This window comes from Myotis myotis, unplaced genomic scaffold (assembly GCF_014108235.1).
Source record: "Myotis myotis isolate mMyoMyo1 unplaced genomic scaffold, mMyoMyo1.p scaffold_m19_p_11, whole genome shotgun sequence".
Classification (NCBI taxonomy): Eukaryota; Metazoa; Chordata; class Mammalia; order Chiroptera; family Vespertilionidae; genus Myotis; species Myotis myotis.
This window is the reverse complement of record NW_023416315.1, coordinates 32,409,217-32,433,301: the sequence shown is the minus strand read 5'-3', so window position 1 is coordinate 32,433,301 and position 24,085 is coordinate 32,409,217. Positions and strand designations below refer to the sequence as shown.

The following is a 24,085-nucleotide window of genomic DNA, read 5'->3' as shown; positions in this document are numbered from 1 at the left end:
ATTTTGATTACTTTACTTGTATACTAGTGTAGGTTCTTTAAAATCTTTTTTTTGGCATTATTTTATATGACTTTTTTTTAAAAAATATATTTTATTGATTTTTTACAGAGAGGAAGGGAGAGGGATAGAGAGTTAGAAACATCGATGGGAGAGAAACATCAATTAGCTGCCTCCTGCACACTCCCTCCTGGGATGTGCCCACAACCAAGGTTCATGCCCTTGACCGGAATCGAACCCGGGACCCTTCAGTCCGCAGGCCAACGCTCTATCCACTGAGCCAAACCAGTCGGGGCTTTATATGACTTTTTTATTGCATATACTATGGTAGGTGGAAAAGCATTTTTTAAAAATGATTTCATCTTTGTGTTTTGATATTAATGTCGTTATTATAAACTATTTTTCAGAATGTTCTCTATTTCCCTTTCTCTTTTGTGAATTTATAAATATAAGTTTAAAAAATAAATTATTAATCATACTTTTTTTTTTTTTTTTTTTTAGGTTGCTATGGAGTTGATGGAGAGAGTGACTCGATTATGAGTTCAGCTTCTGAAAACTCCACTGAACCTTGGTTTTGCGATGCCTGTAAATGTGGTGTTTCCCCTAGCTGTGAACTGTGTCCTAATCAGGATGGAATTTTCAAGGAGACAGATGCTGGAAGGTTGATGTCATAATTCTGTTGAGTGAATATGCATGCTTTATAATGTGTCTGCTTCTGACTAATTTTTTACTCTGACTATTCTTTTATTCTGTTTTTTTTGAGTTACTCCCTTTCATTTGATCACCTTTTTGTATCTTCTTAGCATAGAGTAAATGAACAATAGGCTAAGGGTCAGGGGGAGGGGAGACCATTTTTTGAATATCTACATTTGCCTTTATATACATTATTCTATTTAATCCTAATATTAACTCTGTGGTGAGACAAGTTATAAAGTTTCTGACTTAGTACCTAAGGCTCAGTTCATTTAAATACTTTTAATTTTCTCAAAATCACAAGCTGGTGAATAGTCAAGTTTGAACTCATGTCTTTTTTATTCCAAGAATATATCACAAAGCCCATATAGGGATTTAAAAGAAGATGTTTAATTTTAAGAATGATTAAGCTCTGATAAAAAAGTTACTATTAAATATAAAAGAACTCTTAAAAATTGGAAGGATAACCCCTTCTCCCAGGCTGGGAGACTTTGTAGAAAGAGAAGGTGTAGTTGCGGCCTACTGGATGACAGAGTAGTTTGCTGGTTTGGCTTGGCCAGAACTAATCTGCTTGTAAGTACACATGGCTGAGCACAGGTAGCAGGGGAGCTGGGGCCCTATATGTGGTGTCTGTATTGCGAGGGCCTCAGACAAGTGATCTCCAGGCTAGGCCTGCAAGGTCACTGAGGGTGATGCGTGTGACAGGGGCAAGGCTCTGGCAGATGTCCTCCGCCTGTCATCGATCTCTGCTGAGAAGCCCTTTCCTCTGACCATGTCCTCTAAGAAAGCTGAATATCATGCTCACTGTAAAGCAGCAATGCTTGCTGAAGGGCTCCATTACTGCAGAGCAGATACGGAAAGGTGGGTTTGGTGTTGAGAGGCAGAGACCTATGTTCTTTTCACTGTTATACACACTCTCATCTTTATCATCACATCTGAGCAGTTGTCATCAGAACAATGTTGATCTCTCTCATGTTTTTTCTCAAGAGACTACCATCTGGGATGGGTGACTGGAATGTAAGAGTAGTCCCTAACCTTTTGTGTTTTGTGGGTTACTCCCCCAAACCACCTCCCACCTTCACCCCTCCATATAAGAGGAGGTGCTCAGTTTTGTATTTTGCCACATAAAGGCATTTCAGTATTTTTATCAAACATGTCTGATCCTACATAATAAAAGGCTAATATGCAAATCAACCGAACGGCATGACGCGCACTGACCACCGGGGGGCAGATACTCAAAGCAGGAGCTACCCCCTGGTGGTCCGTGTGCTCCCACACGGGGAGCATCGCTCAGCCAGAAGCCCTGAGCTGGGTTCACAGCTGGCGAGTGCAGCGGCTGTGGTGGGAGCCTCTACCACCTCTGCTGCAGCACTAAGGATGTACAACTGCTGGTTTAGGCCCGCCCCCCACGGTTTAAGCCATCAGTCGGACATCCCCGAGGGCTCAGGGACTGTGAGTGTATGCAGGCTGGGCTGAGGGACCCCCCTTCCCACCAAGTGCACGAATCTCATGCATCGGGCCTCTAGTATTTTAATAAGAATAAAACAACCTATACAAGTTATCATCATCATTTCTCATATTTTAGCATTGGAAAGGCTAGGATACATTCTGTCCCAAAATAAAGGATAGGATTTTAAATTGAATAAATGTTATTTTAGTAAACTAAAAAGTATTTTTCCTATTTTCTTATTTTCTCATTTTTGCCTCAATTGGTACACAGGCTCTAGAGAAATGCTGCTATCTAACATTGTTGGGATGTACTGTACCATGAATTCTTGGAGAACCCTGTGTGTGTTGATGTCTAGGAAAAAATGGCTAAACTTCTTACCTCTTCTTCCTAATTGCACATTCAAAATATAAAAAGAAATATATAACAAAGGATTTGATGTATCAACATGAGTCTGTGGTCTATCATAGACATGGGCATTATTTTATTTTTGGACTGACTTTGGCCTAGAATTAGGGAGCTTAGTTACTGCATTTAAACTGTGCTTTCAAATTGGACTACCTATATTTGGATTTTTGTATTTTCTTAGTAACTGTGATTTTAGTCAAGTTATTTAATATTTTTGTGCCTCATTTTTATAGCACCTTTGAGAAGATAAAATGAGATGATTCATGTAAAACAATTATACAGTTTTGGAAACATATTAAGTACTCATTAAATGCCTCCTTGGTTTAGCTGTTGCTGCTGCTGCTGCTACTAGTACTTTCTTATTAAAAATATTATTCTACTTATTTAAGGTAATTATAGAGTATCAGCTGCTTAAATTCTTTCTGGTAACTCTTCAGTTCTGAGAGTTGAAGTTGATGGTGGCAAATTGTGGTGCATAAGGAAGCAACTTTGGAAAACACAGAAGCTTCCTTTTAGGGAGGATAATTTTTGTTTTGTTAATAATTTGGAAGTTCTATTGGAAAACTTTAAAGTAGCTGTCTCTTCATGGTATGGCAATCCACAAAGCAACTGCTAAGTTGTTTCTGAATGAAGAGAAGGGAGACCTCTTTAACCATTTATATTTACTGAGAGATATCTATATTGACTCCTGTGGACCTTACATATATAGGCATCTCCCTTGATCGTGCAGTCTGGCAAAAGTTCTTTTATACTATTTGGACAATTTTTATGTTATGTCCATACTCATCTATAGGCTATAATGGAAATTTTAGGTCTTGATAAAGTTTAAGGGATGTAACACTAGCTTGATTTAAGGGGGGGGAAAAAAGCCAGGAAGATTTGACAAGACCTTTAGTATTTTAGCTTCACATGGAAAACAGGGGAAAGAATAAAAAAGGTTTTGAAATTGTCCTCTATCACATGGACTAACTAGACTTAGTTCCTTGTTTCTGATGGTAGCCACCAGTTCAATACAGAAAATGATGTGTTTGAATGTGAGAAAAACATCAGTATATTCTTGTCATTAAATTTTTATTTCATTTCTTAGAGTATTTTACCCTGTCTTAAGTGGTTTAGTAAACCTGACTATGGAACATATTAGATATACTCTGATATCTAGAGAGAGCGTGCTAGGCACTATGCTGCAAGCATTTCACATTCATTATTATGACTTCCAAAATACCTGAGGTGCTCTGTTCCTGGTAGATACTTAGTAATTGATTAGTGAATGAATAGATGAAGGACTGAAAAGAACATACTGGAAGTGAATTTCCTATGTCGAAAAGGCATTACAAGTTCAAGGCATTTAAGAATCAAATTTGATTGACTAATGTAGTTCCTATTCTGAAAGAAAGCATCTTTCTACTTAGTTTAATTTATTAAACTATGCGAATTTAAAAGAATCTAGCAGTAGTTTCTATACTAGAATGACAGTTCTGACTCTGTTTTTGGTGGTTTTATGTGGTGCTTGTTCTCTGCTCCTTTCCCCAATCGACATCTGTCATCATAGCTCCAAGCAAAATGGATGGTAAAGTAACACGGAAGATTATTCCTTTTTGATTTCTCGACTTGCCTTAATTACAAAGTTCTAAAGCTTGTGCAGCTAAACAAGTGAACAAAAAATTATTCACAGCAGGTATTAATAAGGACCAACATTGCCTCAGCTTGTTGATATGCATTTGAATAAAGACTCATGTTGGTGTCCTCTCATGGGTGGTTGGGGAAAATGATACACTTGTGTGCCAATCATACTGAAATGGCAGTTTGTATCTGTAGTACTTGTGTGACTTGTACTAAGACATTTTAAGAAGGTCAGTCTGAAGCAAGCAGCCAGCTGTTAGGTTTATCAAAGATAAACTCCTGTAGAGTGCAGCAGCATTTAACACACCAGTGGAGCATGAAAGAACTGCGCAAATTAAATTGAGAAAGCTGCTTGTCGAAGATGTGTATCTTTATATTGAACTCCACAGGATGCATTTGGGAGGTTGGATTAAAATACTGTATCAAGAAAAATCTCAAACCTTGAATTTTTTTCCAATAAAAAAGATAATTTTTAAAGATTTGTAGCTACTTTCCCCAGAATCTCTATAAAATGATTCATAGTTTTGTTTTTTAAAAACTCATAGTGCATCACTAAACAGAACCATGTAGCAATCATAGCCCCTTATGCTGTGATAAAGCAGAATTTATTGTTAATATATTCACAAGGTTAAGAGAGATTTGCCATTTCATTTTTACCCTCTTTCTTACAGAAGTGATATAGATCTGTTTAAATTTCAAAAAACAGTGATCCATCTTTTGTTTGGTTGTAAGCAAACAGAGATGGAGCGTAATATATTTTTAAAAGTTCAGTGTGGCTCAGTGATTGAGCTTCGACCTATGAACCAGGAGGTCACAGTTCTATTCCTGGTTAGGGCACATGCCTGGGTTGTGGGCTCAGTCCCTTGCAGGGGGTGTGCAGTGGGCAGGCGATCAATAATTGCCTCTCATCATTGATGTTTATTTCTCCCTCTCTGAAATCAATAAAAATACATATATTTTTTAAAAAAGTTCAGAGCAGTTAAAAAACACACAACAGAATTAGAATCAACTTGTGTTTATTTGTTCTTTTTAGTGTACTGGAACATTGAGCATTCTTTGTTTAGTGTTGCAGCACCGTTCAGACTTTAAAAAAATTTTGTTTGTGGGGGATATAAATTTTAATACATAGGTTATATGGTGAAGAGATGAGTGAGAGAGATACGACTTCCTTATCTTATTATAACTGTTCTGTACAGTTTACTGGGAAGAGAGTCAAGATGCATACCAAAAATTGTTTTAAAATATGTCCTCAGAGGGTTATCCAACAGCCTTTAGAAAAAAAGTAACAAGAATAATTTTACCTAATTATTGCAGAGTAACTTCAGAGTTCTTCAATTAGTATCCTTAATTCTCAAAGTACTTACAATAATGAATGTGAATACTTTTTCACACATATGAAAATGATGTTTTGTTTTATTTGAGTAATGGTTTTGTGCAAATATTTAAGACTAACAGATAAGTGCCAAATGTAGTGAATTTTAAGTGCAAGGCAATTATAGTTGTTAACTCTCAGCTTTGGCTGAGCGGCTGGACAAGTAGTGCTAGTTGCAATCACTCTTTCTGTAACTGAATATCATTCTATACATGTTCCATAATCTTCAGGTGTATGACTGAGATTTTGAAATCTGACCATAGAACTCTTTCAGTAGTTATTCGAGATAGTATAATTTTATGTCTATTTTCCACGTGGACATTTTACAAAAGGGTTTGATAGAAAAATCATATGTTCTCTGCTTATAGGTGGGTTCACATTGTTTGTGCCCTTTATGTTCCTGGAGTAGCATTTGGAGATATTGACAAATTACGACCAGTAACACTAACCGAAATGAATTATTCCAAATATGGTGCCAAGGTGAGACAATGTTTTTGATTGTCTAAAATAGGAAGTTTTTTCTTATTAGTTTACATGGCTTTTTACCTACTGGTATATTGTTGACTATAGAGATGCTTGTTAGTAATCAAACTGTTTGTATAGCAGTTAGCACTAAATCATTTATTATTTATAGTAAAGTTTTCTCATATCTAAAATGGGAATACTTATAGTACCTCATTCACATATTAGTGTGGAATATTGTTCAATGATATTAATATGTGAAAAGTGCTTAGAATATTGCCTAGCACATGGTAAGCCCTCAAGTAATATCATCATTATTATGTCTGTGGAATTTTGGTTTATTTGAATCACATAGAGAATTATTGTTTTTTCATATACACTCTTGGCTTGCCTACTGTTGTTTGTATTGATATAATACTGGTTCACCACTTGTAGTTTGTGGATGCTTTGTAAGAGAATGCTATCTTCTAGAAATATTTGTACTCTGAGCTCTTTCCTGTTATTCCATTGTAGGAGTGTAGCTTCTGTGAAGACCCTCGTTTTGCTAGAACTGGAGTTTGCATTAGCTGTGATGCAGGGATGTGCAGAGCCTATTTCCATGTGACTTGTGCCCAGAAGGAAGGCCTGCTTTCGGAGGCAGCAGCAGAAGAGGTAGGTTTATTTAAACCTATAGTTGATGAATATGTTCATGAAGCTTCTCATGACTGTTATATCCTACATCAGGTATGCATCATAAATTAAACTTATAAGTTTATTTGCCTAGATCACTGGTCTAAAACATCAAGAGTTAACAATATATATGAGTTTTTTTCTAGTTTCAAAGCAAGTCAGATGCTTGGAAAACTTGTTAAAATTTTGGTAGTGAGATCTGATAGATGAAATGAAACATAATCCAAAGTGTTTTAAAGCATTAAAATGTCAGCATATTTTATATGAGAGTCTGAAATTGTATTTGGGCAATAATCTTGCTCTGTTACTCTCTAAATAAAATTATTACCTTGTCTTTAGAATCTGCATTTCTATCTCTTTACAATTATTTTTAATTCTATAATTTCCTTCAAGGTTTATTGGCTTTAGATTAAGCAATCAGTTGTTTTAAAAGTGTGTTTTGGAAGCTCCTTAATATTCTAACAAGGTTAAAGCTATTTTCATGATGATATGAAAATGGTATATACTGTTTTTATTCTTAATTCTCTCACAAGCAACACTGGAGATATCCAGAGATAATTTAACACAGTAATATGATCAGGATAGTTTATCTCCACTTTGGGTTCCACTCCATTGGAAGGAGGAACAAGGAGAGTAAGAGTGGGCAGCTTTCTTTCAAGGGCATGGAAATTTCACACCTCATTGGCTGGACCTTATCACATGGTCATATCTATCTGCAGGGAGGCTGGAGCGGAGCATTTCCAACCGGATAGCCACAGATGCAGTCAAAACTCAGAGGGTTCTAGTACTGACAGAAGAAAAGGGGAGAATAGGTATTGGAAGGCAGTGGTTTTTACAGTAGCTAGTATTTGCTTAATATATCTGTTTCATTCTCTAAACAATATTCAGTCATCTTAGCTTTAGAATTAGGGTTTATTGTCCCTCAATCCAAAATTAACTGATTAAAACAGAACAAAAATTACTTGGGCTACTTACTCACTTTCAGATATCTTTTAGAGTAGAGAAAATTGATCTTTTTCCTAAGTCAGGCTTGGTCCTAAAGTTTAACTCACCCATGCAAACATGAATCCTACCTGATAATTCAAATTCAACCTTCCCTACTTTAAAACAATAGAATAATACTTCAGATCTGACCATGTGGCTAAGGTTCAATATAATCTATATTTCCATTTCGCATTTTCTGTCACCAGGATTTAAAGCATGTCATGAAAAAGGTGTGTGTGTGTGTGTGTGTGTGTGTGTGTGTGTGTGTGCGTTTGCACTCTTGTAGCTACATTTTTGTATTTTATTTTTATAGCCATATGAAATAGTTATTATTAAGTCCATTTTACTAGTGAATTGTTTAGCAACTTGTTTGAAGCTGCAGAACCAGTAAATGATAGAGCTAAAATTTGTATCTAGGGCTTTATATTTCCAATTCTGTGACCGTATACACAGCATTATAGTATGACATCTGTTGATACCATCCTACAGAATTACATTGTGGTTTTTTTTCTATGTTAAGGACACCTTAGATTCTTTTTTAGTTATTATTTCTCTTTATATTCTTTCTTATTTGTTATTTTCTTTTTGTTTTTAATGTTATCATTTTCCTTTGGGCTATAAAACCCCACCTTACTAATAGACCCTTTTACTATAACTTAGATAAAAACTTTATGGGTAGCTTATCTTTATTTCTCCTCCTTACGACTTCTTGTTATTTCATTAGCAGTCACATTGTAGATTACTTTTTTTAGGCTATTTAGTTAAAAAATATTTCTGTTTCTGATAGAATAAGTTGTTTTCTTTCTTTCTTCCTCCCTTCCTCCCTCCCCACACTACTTCCCTCCCCTTCCCTCCCTACCTCCCTTCCTCCTTCCCTCCCCTCCCTCCTTTCCTTCCCTTCTCCTTCCTTCCTTCCTTCCTTCCTTCCTTCCTTCCTTCCTTCCTTCCTTCCTTCCTTCCTTCCTTCCTTCCTTCCTTCCTTCCTCCCTCCCTCCCTCCCTCCCTCCCTCCCTCCCTCCCTCCCTCCGTCCCTCCCTCAAATTAGGGGGGGAAAAGGCTAGTACTATGAAAGATGGCTGTGAGAGCATTGTGTTGCCATATGAAGTTTTAGGGTTATATAAAGAGTTAAAGGGGATACTTAAAGTGTTTTATTGGCAGGGCCTGGTCTTCCTAATCCATTTTTGTCCTGGTAGAATCTGTCCATGCATTGGTAGTTAGTTGGACATGTCCCACTTATCTTATTGGCTAGTTCTGTATTTTCTTAATATATTGTTGTTTTATAATCTTAATCTATATATGCATAACTTTGATATTTAATGATAATTTCTATCTAAAGTTATTAAAATCTTATTTATTTTAAACAGAATTTTTAATATTTAATTTATGGATTAAATATACAACATAAGAGTTGATTTAAGTATTTTTAAATCCATAAGTCCCTTTAAAGAAAAATATTGTTAATTTGACATTGACATGTAGAATTAAGTTTCTAAAGAAGCAGATTTTATCACTATGTGTATAAATTACTTTTATAATTTATTTTAGAAATAATAATGTTGGAGAGTTTTTAAAAAATTACCTCTTGTGTTAGGTTTTCTATAACCTTTTGGAGTAAAAAATGTTTACTTTCTTCCCCTGTTTTTTTGATATAGGATATAGCAGACCCATTTTTTGCTTATTGCAAGCAACATGCAGATAGGTTAGATAGAAAGTGGAAGAGAAAAAACTACTTGGCTCTACAATCCTACTGTAAAATGTCTTTACAAGAAAGAGAGAAGCAGCTATCACCAGAAGCACAGGTATGGAATTTATGCCAAACTCATGTTTAGTTGAGGTTATGTATTTCAGATCTCATGTGTGTTTGCCAATGGCATATGAAATATAGTGATGAAATTTGGTTAATTATTTAGGAAATGGGTTGTCATTAAGTTAACTGGAGAGTATAGTTTGTGGCTAAATACATTGCTCCTCATCTAGTCAACAGAGCAACCATTTATAAAGCATGTTTCCAAATACATTGAGAAATGTGGCTTAGAAGAAATTATCCTATCCATGCAATATGTCACCCACATCTTTTTCAGTCTGTTCTGATGTTTATGCAAAGGATTTGATCAGTTTGCCCATCATTTAAAATGTATTTCTGTGTAAATTAAGTAAATTTATGGACACTATTGCAGTTATTAAGAAGAGAAACTTCAGCTTAATCAAATTAGTTTATGACAACTCTGATCATAGAGTAGGACAGTTATTACTAGGGGTAGACGTAATTTACTGTAACCCAAGAATTATACAGTATATCTTAAGGACCAGTATACCTCAAGGACCATGGATAGCTATTCTTGCCTTGACATAGGGAATTCAAGTATCTGTACTTTCTCTAAGCATGGAGATAAAAATTTTAAGGAGTATATTCCATTTTAATATCTTTTAAAATTTGTATACATATTTTTATAGGCAAGGATCAATGCCCGGCTTCAGCAGTATCGTGCCAAAGCAGAACTAGCTCGATCTACCAGACCCCAAGCCTGGGTTCCAAGGGAAAAATTGCCCAGACCACTCACTAGCAGTGCTTCAGCCATTCGGAAACTGATGCGGAAAGCAGAACTAATGGGGATCAGCACAGATATCTTCCCAGTGGACAATTCAGATACTAGTTCTAGTGTGGATGGAAGGAGAAAACATAAGCAACCTGCTCTCACTGCTGATTTTGTGAATTATTATTTTGGTCAGTATAGACACTGATGCATGCACATTTTCAATGAAAACAATTTGCTAATAAAAATATTTGATATTTTTAATTTATTAGTCAAGCAGAAGCATGTTTATTTATTTTCCTAATAATCTGTGGGTTGTTGTAAAATGCTAGGTTCATATCTTTGTGCATAGAGTTAAAAGCGTTTTAAACAATGTAGGTTTGTCCATGTGACATTTCGATGGCTAGCTTCTTCCTTTGTGTATTTTGTATATCAGCATTTATTTTCTACTAAAGTAAAATTGGATATTTAATTTAAATAGAGAGAAATATGCGTATGATTCAAATTCAGGAAAACATGGCTGAACAAAAGAATATAAAGGATAAATTGGAGAATGAACAAGAAAAGCTTCATGTGGAATATAATAAGGTAAGTTGGCTGCAGGACAAATAATATAATTGATCTTATTGATGATTTTTTTTGGTGATTTTTACAGCATTACTTCTTATTTTTCATTTTGAAATTCTTCTGGAGTTTTTAGGCCCTTCCCTACAACTCCCATCCTTCATTGTCTTCATTATCATCTCTAACACTTATCGGGCACTTGCTATGTTATGTGCCAGTCACAATTTTGAGAACTTTACATGTATTTATTCATTTAATTCCCACACAGCTGTATAATGTGGATTATGCCCATTTTCAGAGAAGGAAACTCCTAAACAGGTGAAGTAATTTGCTTAGGTTTATGTAGGCCTTCGAGTCATAGAGTGGTGTTTGAGACCAAGCAGTTTGACTACATTCTTTATTCCTAATCCCTGAACTGTGGAACTTCTCTAAGTTTGTAGAAAACTTGGAAACTTCTTATTAAATTACGATTTTTATCTTGAATTGTAATGTTACTTTTGATTAAAAAAAATACTTCTCAGTTAAAATTTTTATTCTACCTCCTCATTCTAATGATGAGGGAGCTCAAAAAGAAAGATCATATAAAAGCAAGATGTGGCTAAAATGTTAGGTAGTAAGTAACATGAACATTTGGTATTGACTTATTGTTAGATAACATTTTAAGTGATAAAAAATTAGTAGGAAGAAATATCCCATAATTAGCCACACAACAGTGAAAGAATACTGGGATTAGATTCAGAAGACCTGGGGGTTCTTGCTAGTTCTATGATCTTGGCCAAGTCAACAAAACCCTATGTTTCTTGGTTTCCTCATTGGGATATGCTAGAAATGCTTTTTGATAGTCACGAGAATTAATTAGCAAAATATGAGAAATTATATAGTAAAATATAGCAATATATAAATGTAGATATCATTGTCATTAGGAAAAATGCTTACATTTTGTTGAGGCTTCTTAACTAATTGGATACATCTCTCAGTGGTATGTAACTTGGATATATTAAAACTATATGGAGTATAAATATTTTTGATATTGATAAATAATTTATATTTTTGCATATTTTACTATACATTTTAATGGTTTACTCATTTGAATTATTGCATTGTAGCTATGTGAATCTTTAGAAGAACTACAAAACCTGAATGGGAAACTTCGAAGTGAAGGACAAGGAATATGGGCCTTACTAGGCAGAATTACAGGACAGGTTAGTTTCTTTCCATTTGCTAGCTTCTTCTATTCTTGTTCTCCATTTTATTTTCAAAAATCAGATCTCTGATACAACTGTCACTTTGCTAACTGAAGAATTTGGTTTGATTAGGGCCAACTAATCCTCTTGAATAATGATTTCTGCCTGAAATACATCTAGAGCATTAAAGCTGCCTCCTTAGAACCTGTAGGTTAATTTGGTTGTTTTAACAGCTGTCTTGTTTGAAAAAATTTTTCATTTGCTCTGAGTGACCTGTGATTGTGATGAAGTTAAGATTTGAAGCATGAATTAACTCCTACCACAGTCCCCACTCTCCACCCTCAATTTAGCAGTTTTAAATTCTTTGTCATATTTTCTTCTGACTTGTTCTTCTGTTTAGTCATTTTGTGTTTTAAAAACATATTATTGATTTTTTTTTTTAGAGGGAGAGGGAGAGAGAAAGAAACATTGATGTGAGAATTTTTTAAATGTAAAATTTAAAAGGCTAATGGAGAGATGAGATTCATTTTCGTATTGATTTGCCTTTGAGCTGTGTAAGAAATAGTTTTTGAAACTTTAAAGTATAGTTTTTCCCCTTCAGCAGGTATTTTTTTATTTTTATTTTTATTTTTTATTTTATTGCTTAAAGTATTACAAAGGGTAGAGCAGGTATTATTATAGTTGTGAAAAAATTACTTTACCCTTGAACATTTTTAGCCTGTGCTTGTGTTGAAAAGAAGAATCATTGCCAAATGGATTTCTTTGAATGTTCTTTTTTTTTTAGTACAGTGTATATAATTCATAAATTAAGAATTCATTCAAGTAATTTCAGTTATATTTTTTAAGGATGATGGAGACTCACTGTGGTACTTTCATTATGAAAGTAGTTTTATTTGTGAACAATGATTTTCAAAGAAAAGATATTTTTCATTATACTCATTTCACAGGTTTACAAAGAGTCAAATTCATCATACAATGTGTGTAGACATATTATTTTAGGAAGCAATATACACTGATATGTATTGTGACATGCTAGTTTTGAGGATGCATTTGTGAATAGAATGTATGTGGCTTAACTATTTATATAAAAGCCAAAGTGACTGTTACTACTGAATGACCAGAATGACCAGTCGACTAGTCACTATGATGCACACTGACCACCAGGGGGCAGATGCTCAACGCAGGAGCTGCCCCCTGGTGGTCAGTGTGCTCCCACAGCCAACCTCCTGCGGCCAGCCAACCTCCCGCGGTCCCTCCCCCCAGCCAGCCCACCAACCTCCTGTGGTTCCTCCTCCTATTCTTCCCCCTCGGTTGGCAGGCTCCAATCAGCCTAGTCCCGATTGGCCCGGCCCCGATTGGCTCTGATTGCAGGACAGGCTTAGGGACCCCACCTGTGCACGATTTCATGCACCGGGCCCCTAGTAATGAATAATACAATTTAAAAGCTGAGAATGAATACTTGCTTATGCAGAACTGACCTTTGTTTCTATCAATAGGTTGTTGATGGATATTTGGAAGATTATGGTGTTTTATATATATACTAGAGGCCTGGTGCATGAAAATCGTGCTTTCAGGGGGGTCCCTCAGCCCATCCTCCATCCTCTCGCAGTCCAGAAGCCCTTGGGGAATATCAGGGAGTGGGCCTAAGCCATCAGTTGGACATCCTTAGCACTGCCATGGAGGCAGGAGAGGCTCCCATCACCGCCGCTGCGCTTGCCAGCCGTGAGTCCGGCTTTTGGCTGAGCGGTGCTCCTCCTGTGGGAGCACACTAACCACCAGGGGGGCAGCTCCTACGTTGAGTGTCTGCCCCCTGGTGGTCATTGCATGTCATAGTGACCGGTCGTTCTACCTTTGGTTGATTTGTGTATTAGCCTTTTATTATATGGGAAATTGATTGATTGATTGATTGAGAGAGAGAGATAGAGAGATATCGATTTTTGTTGTTCCACTTATTCATGCATTCATTTCTTGTATGTGTCCTGACTGGGGATAAAACCCATAATCTTGGCATATCAGGATGGGATGATGCTCTAACCAACTGAGCTTCCTGGCCAGGGCTGGTGTTTTATATTTTATATTTAGAGAAGTTAATGTTGAGTACAAGCCTATTACTAGTTTATTTGCCAAGCTAGCATTATCTTTTGGCTTGATTTGCAAGTTAGTCTCGTAAGAATCTGCTATAAAACGGCATTTCCATTTATTAAATGACTTTTAACAGAAGCTCCGATTTTCTTGTGCAAATATAAAATGCATAGCAGAGGTAGAATTCATTTGTACTGCTTGCATGACACTTTTTTCCAGTTGGTTGAACAGATGCCAGCCCACTGGGCAACTGAGAAATGACTTTGATAGATGGTTGCTGTCTGAGAAGCCAGCATACTACAGATTAGTAGAAACCCAAAGAGATTCTCATTCGCTTTGTGGAGAGTTTGGTCCAATAAGATAATTTTTCTAATTAACCTAGGGAGCACCGGTGTAGTTGGGATATTGAGGAAAATAAACGGCTTCAATATTCTTTTTGTCAAGGTACTATGTGTATTTTTTAAAAATGTTCTTAAATGCTTGTCCTTGTCTTTCACTTTCTAAAGCTAAAGGACAAGTTTAATTTTCATGTTTTAGTGTTCCCCTGAAAATGATGGAAGTAGCTGTGAAACAAAAACTCATTTTAATTCTTTTTCCCGGTGTAATAGCTAGTAAAACATTCCCCCTCACAATCCTAGCACTTTCAGTTGACTTGAGTGGCATAGAGGGGAAAATGTTGCAATAAACTGCATTTGTTCAAACCAATAGAAGTTGAACATACCGGCAATATTGCGGGCACCCAAGGAGCGAAAACCAAGTAAGAAAGAAGGAGGTGCACAAAAGACATCTATTCTTCCTACAGTACTTTATAGGCAAGTAATGAAATTATGGCAGATTAATATTGTGTGTTTTTAAGATAATACTTTTTAGTAACAAGATATTTCAAGTATTTGAGAATGAATTATGTCCACACCAGAATTTAAGTTAAATGCATTTAAAATTATTTTTATTAATACCTTAATCAAAGATGTTTTCAAGTGTAATGTTAGAAGAGGTTTTTACTCTTCGCTTAATAAGATATATGAAATGACTTTTTGTATTTTTTAAATAACTGAGGATATATGTGCATAAGATTTATGGAAATGAACAGTCCTCTTTGGGGAATTGGAAAGTGACTTTAAATAATGTAGATTATTATTTTTATAAATTATTAAACAATACATTAGATAAATAGGCATTTTTATTTTACTTGAATAAGTTTTAGAATTCTGCATGTGTTTTTAGGTATTGATGGCTATTTTATATATATATACATATATATATATATATATCTCCTGAATTATTGCCTTTGTACAGTGGTGGGTAATGAAGATAAGTTTTAGATTTGAACCTGTCTACCTACATTTTTCTCTCTCTATGCTAAGCTTTAATACTTTTGATAATTTTTTTTCCAGACGTATTTTGTTTTTTGGTTTTTTGGCTCAATATTTTACAGTGTCCACCATTAAGTAATTTTACATAGTCAAGACTTCTTTCCATACCTTAATAGATTACAATATATTCTTTACCCTTCCTCCCTCCCTCCCTTCCTTCCTTCCTTCCTTTCTTTCCTTTTTCCCTTTTAATTGAATTTATTGGGGTGACACTGGTTAAGAAAATTATATAGATTTCAGGTGCACAATTCCACAACATATCATCTGTACACTGTATTTGTGTTCACCACCCCAAATGATCTTTTTTTATTGTTAATCCTTACCAGAGGATACTTTTCAGAGCGATGGAGGGAAGGAGAGAGAGAAAGAGAGAGAAACATTGATGTGAGAGAGACACATGGATTGGTTGTCTCCTGCACAGGCCTTGACCGGTGTCCAGGACTGAACCTGCAACCCAGGTATGTGCCCTTGACTGGGACTTGAACCCTCAACTCTTTGGGGCTCGGGCCTGTACTCTCATCCACTGAGCTACACTGGCCAGAGCTCAAAGGATCTTTTTAAAAATATATTTTTATTGATTTCAGAAAGCAAGGGAGAGGGAGAGAGAGTTAGAAACATCAATGATGAGAGAGAAACATTGATTGGCTGCCCCTTGCACACTCCCTACTGGAGATGGAGCCTGCAACCCAGGCATGTACCCTGACCAGGAATATAACTGTGATCTCCTGGTTCACAGGTTGATGCTCAACCATTGAGCCACACTGGCTGGGATTTTTTTTTTTTATTGTAACTGATTAAATGAGAAAAGTTTAGAAGATGCTAGACTTATTTGTGTGTACATATACATACACATATGTGAATATTCATGTAAAACTGCATATATGCTTATGTGATACATAACTATGCCTACAACCTCTTCCTTTTTCAGAAGTAGCAGCTATAGCCACAGTAGCAATCTTTATACTTATTTTCCATTCCTGTTTGAAGGCTCCCTCCATAGGTAATAGCACATAACTTACTTGAAATGTGGAAAAAGCCCCATTAGTGTCTGAGTGTACTATGTGAAGACTAACACATTCTCAACCCAGCTTTTCCCAAACAAAACTTATTCATTTGGAACTATTCTAAGTTTTATCTCTACAGTTAATTTTTACTTTTGACTATATTTAGGTGATATTTAGGTGATTTTTTTTTTTTTACTCTGGACAATTTTGTGTATGACCTTTTTTTTTTCCCCTAGGATTATTTAAAAAATTCAAAAATCATTGCTGTTTCTGTACATGGATAGCTCTTTTAGATTCTCAACAGCTCTTCCCTTAGTCTTTACATTCCCAATATAAATAATTATACTCTAGATTTTTAGGACATGGTGCATGTGCTCTCAGCAGTTGCCTTTTTGCACAAGAAAAGTTAGATTCCTTAAAAACAAACAAAAATCCAAAATAACAGTAACACCAATAGTAAAACTCCTCATTCTCTGCAGTAAATATATATAGTATGTTTTTAAGATGCAAAGTCTGATTTTGAAAAGAGACTTATATATATATGTACCTTATTTACATGTTGGAGGTTCTTTCAAAGATTTATAGTTAATGGTAGGAAAGGAACTGAATTTTGTTTGTAATGATACTTCCTTTGTAGTTTTAGAGAGGTAGAAAATTTATATTTTTTGTTTAATAATGTATATTTTTAAAGAAAAATTTAGCTAATGTTAAATGGGTTTTAAGTGATAATTAAAATTAAAATAAAGATGTTGAGAATAAGTATCTCCTATAAGCCCTGCTCCAAAAGGTTTGTCTCTAGCACTATTTAAATTTATATTAGATCCATGCTATTTTTCTGTATTTTCAAAAGTATTTAGAATTAATAATTAGTTATTGACATTACAAAAAGTTTTATTTGGAAAAAATATTTGACTTCAACAAAAGAAATAAATTAATCAGTACAAAATTTTGAAATTTAAAAACATTGCTATCAATTAACTGTTCCACTATGATAATTATTATTCTAATACTTTATTTGCTGCCTCTATTCAAAGTTGTGGAATTTGTAAGAAGAACCATGATCAGCATCTTCTTTTGCTGTGTGATACCTGTAAACTCCATTACCATCTTGGATGTCTGGATCCTCCTCTTACAAGGATGCCAAGAAAGACCAAAAACAGTTATTGGTAAGTACAATGGAGAGAATGTAGATGTTAGAATTGGGTTGGCTTCATTTCAGCAGTGTAAGATGATGTCTTATATTGCTTTATAATAAAGTGTGTGGCACATTTTAAAATTGATACTTCCATAAGTATTTTTATTCAACTCTATTGAGGTATAATCTACAAAAATGGAATATATACTTTAAGGTGTACAACTTAATGATTTGATTGTAAAATAATCATCACAACCAAGTTAATTAACATATTCATAACTTCACATTGTTATTGTTTTCTATTTTTGTGATAAAATGCTTCTGACATACCTGTTTATAATAGTATCATGAATAACACAATAATAGCTTATTTTTGAGAAATGAATTTTAAGTTAATGGAGGCTGTTTTGGTATTTTAGTGGATTTTTAAGGCATGAATTCTGTCTAGTGTGTTTATAAATTTTCTTTTACTACATTATAAGAATTTCTCAAATGCTTTATTTGTTTTGAAATGGAATTAATTTATCAAGAATTTGCCTCCATATTCATGCTTTTATTTGTAATTTACTATTTTATTTCTAAATTAGTGTCACTGAAGGCTTTACATCTGGTATTTGTCATTTGTGCTAGTTATATATAAGTTAAACTATTCTTTGCAAATCTAGAAACATTTGGCATGTTTCTTAATTATTTTTTTCCCTTAACCTGGGCATATTGAATCACTACAGATGTTTGATAAAAGTTTATGATACCTATGTTGAGTTCTATCCTTTTCTTAATTTTAGTCCAAGGGACAGATGTTCAAATTTTAATAGGTTGATTCAAAATAGGAAGAATATGGGACAGAGAAATCTTTGGAATGGACATGATATTTTTTTTATACAAATTACCTTTCTAGTTTTAGAAAAGAATGAACCCCAAATTCTTAAACGGTAGTCTATACAAAAAGTCATTGTGTGTTTCTCAAACATATTAAACATGTGTTTTACTCATTGTTGTATCTCATGAAGCTACTCTATTCATTGTATTAGGAAACTTATATTTTTTTCACCACTATACAGGATTGATTTTCATAATGTTCTTTTGTCAGTTTGTCATGAGACACTCATACTTGTCTGCCCTTCTCGAATATAGGGGAGTGTATTTCTTTTGATATTTATGTGCTTTTGAAACCAGATTTTAAGAAGGTACTGCTATATCTTATTGGAATGCCAGCAGTATTAATAAGTATCCTAAGTGAGTTTCTAAAATGAAAGCCATTTTATTAGTCTCCAGGGCCAGGGTGCTTAAGCCATGATCTTGGACATGGAGATGTGTAGTTCTCTCCCTAAGTGGGATTATGCACTTGTCTACAAGCTCTGGTTTTAGTGGATGCGAGTTTCTGGAATAACTTTAGATGAAAGAGCTGGGTCATTGAAGCAAACAATGTCCCAGAAGCCGGGACCTTGGCTTCCACTCCTCAGCACTGAGCCCCCAGGGTTTACTCTCTTTGCAACCAGCCAGGACATTTAAGAAAGGGACTGTCTGCAGCTCCGAAGGGAGAGAGGCACTCCAGAACCCATAATAGCCCTGTCTGAAAAAGACTAAAAAGGGCCAACTGATGGTTCCACCTGAAAGATATCTTGTGACTATAAAAGAACCCCAGGTGACTCGTCATAGCAGGTGAAAGGTTAATTTTTAAATTGACACAAGAGTCACCTATTCGGTCTTAACAGAACATATGAGACCCTTGACATCCTTGGCTTGTACCAATATAAGGGTACAAGACAGGCAGCCTAAAAAACAATATTTTAACCCACCTCTCAGCTGCCACCTTTAAGACCGTTTAGTTTCTCAACAATTCCTGGTAATGCCAGGATATCCTGCTTCCTTAATGCGAAGTGATTTAATGATGGCCCTAGGTATTAATATCCAGTTTCTTAGTTTAACCCAGAAAAATGACCACTCTGTAACCAAGACTCATTCAACCCTCAGTTAGGTTCCATCCCATCCCATATATAGTCTGCTGTCAACCCAATAGTCTGGGAGAAGGTACTACTTGGAAGGGCCACCCAGGTACCCCCTGTATAAATTAAACTGAAAGAAATGGCTGGATACCCCCATAAATGACAGTACCCTCTGAGGCCAGAAGCCCATAGGGGACTAAACCCCCTCATTGACAAGTTCCTTCAGCATGGACCCAGTGCCTTCTGGCCTCCAAAGTTTCTGATAAGAAATCTACTGCCCGGCTGGTGTGGCTCAGTGGTTGAGTGTCGACCTATGAAGCAGAAGAAATCTAATGATAATCTTATTGAGGATTCTGTGTGACGATTCTGAATTTCTCTTTCTGCTTTCAAGAGTCTCTCTGTGTTTTTTTCTTTGCAAAATTTAATGATAATGTCTTAGTGTGGGATTCTGAGTTTATCTAACTTGGTGTTCACTGAGCTTCTTAGATATTTGTACTCATGTAGTTCCATCAATTTTGAGTCTTCAGTAATTTCTTCGAACATCCTCTCTGTCCCTTTCTCTCTTCTCCTTCTGGGACTTCCACAATGCAAATGTGGGTCTGCCTGCCTATGTCACACATGTCCCTTAGGCTCTGCTCTTTTCTTCAGTCTTTTTCTTTGTGTTCGACAAATTTGATAATTCCCACTGATTCTTTTTTTTTTTAATTAAATCTTTATTGTTCAGATTATTACATTTGTTCCTCTTTTTTCCCCCCAAAACTCCCCTCCTCCCAGTTCCCGCCCCACCCTCTGCCCTCACTCCCCACCCACTGTCCTGATCCATAGGTGCACGATTTTTGTCCAGTCTCTTCCTGCATCTCCCACACCGCTTTCCCCCCCAAGAACAGTCAGTCCATTCCCTTTCTATGTCCCTGATTCTATTATGATCACCAGATTATTTATTCACTTGATTCTTAGATTCACTTGTTGACAGATGCATGTTTGTTGTTCATAATTTGTATCTTTACCTTTTTCTTCCTCTTCCTCTTCTTAAAGGATACCTTTCAGCATTTCATATAATACTGGTTTGGTGTTGATGAACTCCTTTAGCTTTTCCTTATCTGTGAAGCTCTTTATCTGACCTTCAATTCTGAATGATAGCTTTGCTGGATAAAGTAATCTTGGTTGTAGGTTCTTGGCATTCATCACTTTGAATATTTCTTGCCACTCCCTTCTGGCCTGCAAAGTTCCTGTTGAGAAATCAGCTGACAGTCGTATGGGTATTCCCTTGTAGGTAACTGAGTTTCTTTCTCTTGCTGCTTTTAAGATTCTGTCTTTGTCTTTTGCTCTTGGCATTTTAATGATGATGTGTCTTGGTGTGGTCCTCTTTGGATTCCTTTTGTTTGGGGTTCTCTGCGCTTCTTGGACCTGTAAGTCTATTTCTTTCACCAGGTGGGGGAAGTTTTCTGTCATTATTTCTTCAAATAGGTTTTCAATATCTTGCTCTCTCTCATCTTCTGGCACCCCTATAATTCTGATGTTGGTACGCTTGAAGCTGTCCCAGAGGCTCCTTACACTATCCTCGCATTTTTGGATTCTTTTTTCATTTTGCTTTTCTGGTTGGGTGTTTTTTGCTTCTTCGCATTTCAAATCTTTGCCTTGATTCTTGAGCTCCTCTGGTCTGCTGTTGGGAGTCTGTATAGTATCCGTTATTTCAGTCCGTGTATGCTTAATTTCTAGTTGGTTCTTTATCATAACATCGAGGGTCTCATTAGATTTCTTGAGGACCTCACTACATTTATCGACGACTTCTAGACAGTTCTTAAGAGACCTTAAAAGTGTGGTTCTGAACTCAGTATCCTCCATTGACAGTTTTGTCCTGTTTCTTTGTCTCCGCATTTTTTATGCTTTCTTGGTGCACCCCCTAGTGGTCTTTGTGCGCAGTCTTGTTGTAGTTAAGCCTTGATTGTTGTCGGCAATACCGGGGGTGATTTGACCTCCAGGCTAACTGGCTATGAGAGTCCGCTGTGTCTGCAGTGGGAGAGCTTCTGTGCTGGATCTCTAGGGCGGTGCTAATCTAGCATTTGCCTGAGGCTATCTGGCAAGTGGCTCTGCGCAGGGCTTGGGCGGGGCGGGTCCCTGGGGATCTACAGGGCGGGCCGGAGCGAGCAGTTATGGCTGCTCTCAGTTCCATCCCTAGGGGCTCTGCCTCACAGAGTCCCAGCAACCGCTTCAAACCTTGGAGAGAAAGCTGCCTTCGAGTTCCGACCGAAGCCAGACAGTCCCGCTTTTCCTGTTTGAGTCTGGATCCCTAGAGACTCGCCCGGATCTGGACCTCAGAGTCTGGACCTCAAACTCCCTCCTGATTGAAAACAACAACCGCGCCCTCTGCCTCCAGCCCGCTCCGCGTGCACTCCGCACCTTAGTATTTCACTTCAGCACTGCGCCTCCTCTGAGTCTGGGTATGATATTCTCTTTCCTCCTAGTTGTAGAATTTCCACTCAGCCAGCCTTCCTGTGGTTCTGGATGATGTCCGTTCCATCTTTTAGTTGTTTTTTGAAGTGGTTGTTCGAGGCAGCAATCTCCGGAGTTAACCTATGCCGCCATCTTGGTTTCTTTTGTCCCCACTGATTCTTATGCCTGCTTAACGCTGCCTTATTTCCCACGAAAAGTGAATTTTTCATTTCAATTGTTTTCATTTCAGCTCCAGATTTCTTTTTGCTTTATTTTTTTGGCTTCCTCTTTATTGATATTTCCATTTTGTTCATACATTGTTTTCTAGACTTTCTCCACAACTTCCTTTAGCTTAGTGAACATCTTTATAACTGTTGTTTTAAAGTCTGTCTTATAGATCTGCCATCAAGTATCCTGACACTGTTTCTGTTTACTTAATTTTTGTTCCTTAAATGGACTATACTTTTGCCTTTGCAAGCTTTTTTTTTTTTGGTCAAAAACTGGATATTTAAATTTAATAATGTGGTAACTCTGGAAATGAAATTCTCCTCTATTTCCAGGGTTTGCTGTTTTGTTACTATTATGTATTACTAGAGGCCCAGTGCACAAAATCGTGCATGGGTGGAGTCTGGCAGGCCCGCCTGGTGTGGTGGGGAGGGGTGGGATAAGGGACACAGGAGGTTGGCCAGCCGGCCCTGCCCCCTGGTTGAACTCCTGGTCGAGGGGAAAATTTACATATTAGTCTTTTATTATATAGGATTATAGTGGGATGTCTTTGCCTGAGGTATAAACTTATGGTCTTATGTCTTTCCTGAGCTTTTCCCTAAGCAAGCATGGTCACTTTCTAATTTTTATTTTGCACTTATTTTTGAATGACCTAGTCTTTAATGTATGGTTCCCAAAAGGGGAAGAATTAAAAAATGAAGGTGGAGGGATAAAAGATGCCAGTCTTTTAAGTTCTGGAAGTCACTTCAGATTGAGTATCTTGCAGAAATAGAGGGAGGTTCACTCACCTCTTTGTCCATGCTTCTGTGATCAAAAGTAGCAATCAGAGCACAGAACCCAGTATTTGAAGTTAGGGCTTGTTTTGCCCACCTTGGATCCGAACTACTGTGTGCAGCTGGTGCAGGAATATGTGCACAACTGCCTGCCATGTGGCTTGGGATGGGCATTGGGCTAGCTGCTAGTAGGCAAGAGCTGAAGTTGACTGGAATTAACAACAGTTTGCCTGTGCAAGCCTTTCCTTGGAAGTTGCAAGTCTTCAATAGATCCCAGAGTTCCAAAATAGTTACATCAGATAGATTTGGCTAGTGCAATTATATTCCAGCTAGAGAAACAGATTACTGTTGCATGCTACTCTGCTATCTTCTTCCCATCCCCATGTTTTTAAAAATGCTTCATCAAATTCTTTTAATGTTTTTTTTTAAAAAAATATATTTTATTGATTTTTTACAGAGAGGAAGGGAGCGGGATGGAGAGTTAGAAACATCGATGAGAGAGAAACATTGATCAGCTGCCTCCTGCACACTCCCCACTGGGGATGTGCCTGCAACCAAGGTACATACCCTTGACAGGAATCAAACCTGGGACCCTTGAGTCCGCAGGCTGATGCTCTATCCACTGAGCCAAACCGGTTAGGGCTAATGAGTAAGTTTTTATATTTCCTCTTTCATAAATGGTATGGGTCACTAATAAAAAGACCCATTCATTTTTTCAACATTTTTTTAGAAATGATTTCTACAGAGTTTTTTAGTTGGCTTATCATTAAGCTTATCATTAAGATTAAAGGATATGATCGCTATAACAGGAGTAGAGTCATGGTCAATAAAAGACTGATTTTCAGGTATCACAGTACATGTCACTTAAGGAAAAGTCATGATTTTCAAAGGGAAACCTTTTTGATTAATGCTGAATTTCATATGTTAGTTCCTTCACTTAAACATGCAGCATTATTATATATCTATATTATTAAAGGCCTGTGCCCCCAACACTGTAACAACCAGAGACTGGCATGGGTGGGTGGGGCCGCATGATTTTGCACACTGGGCTTCTAGTGTTCTTATAACATTTATAGGGGTACATGGAATTACCTTAAGTATATACATACTGTTGCCATTCTTATTGGAATGTATATGCCTTTCTGTATGTATAGTCATTATATACCCTGTGACCACATAT

The 24,085-nt window shown here is 36.5% G+C and overlaps 1 protein-coding gene across 9 annotated transcripts in view; it reads left to right on the top strand.

The window, feature by feature from the left end:
• The window catches only part of PHF14 (PHD finger protein 14), a 164,479-nt gene that overhangs the window by 23,459 nt on the left and 116,935 nt on the right, over positions 1-24,085 (top strand). For all 9 annotated transcript variants that reach the window (XM_036328037.1, XM_036328035.1, XM_036328034.1 and 6 more), the window contains exons 5-13: positions 499-658; positions 5,906-6,017; positions 6,513-6,650; positions 9,305-9,451; positions 10,107-10,377; positions 10,668-10,774; positions 11,857-11,952; positions 14,725-14,828; positions 17,428-17,559. In XM_036328037.1, coding sequence (XP_036183930.1) covers positions 499-658; positions 5,906-6,017; positions 6,513-6,650; positions 9,305-9,451; positions 10,107-10,377; positions 10,668-10,774; positions 11,857-11,952; positions 14,725-14,828; positions 17,428-17,559 — 1,267 coding nt within the window. The remainder of the gene's footprint in view (positions 1-498; positions 659-5,905; positions 6,018-6,512; positions 6,651-9,304; positions 9,452-10,106; positions 10,378-10,667; positions 10,775-11,856; positions 11,953-14,724; positions 14,829-17,427; positions 17,560-24,085) is intronic.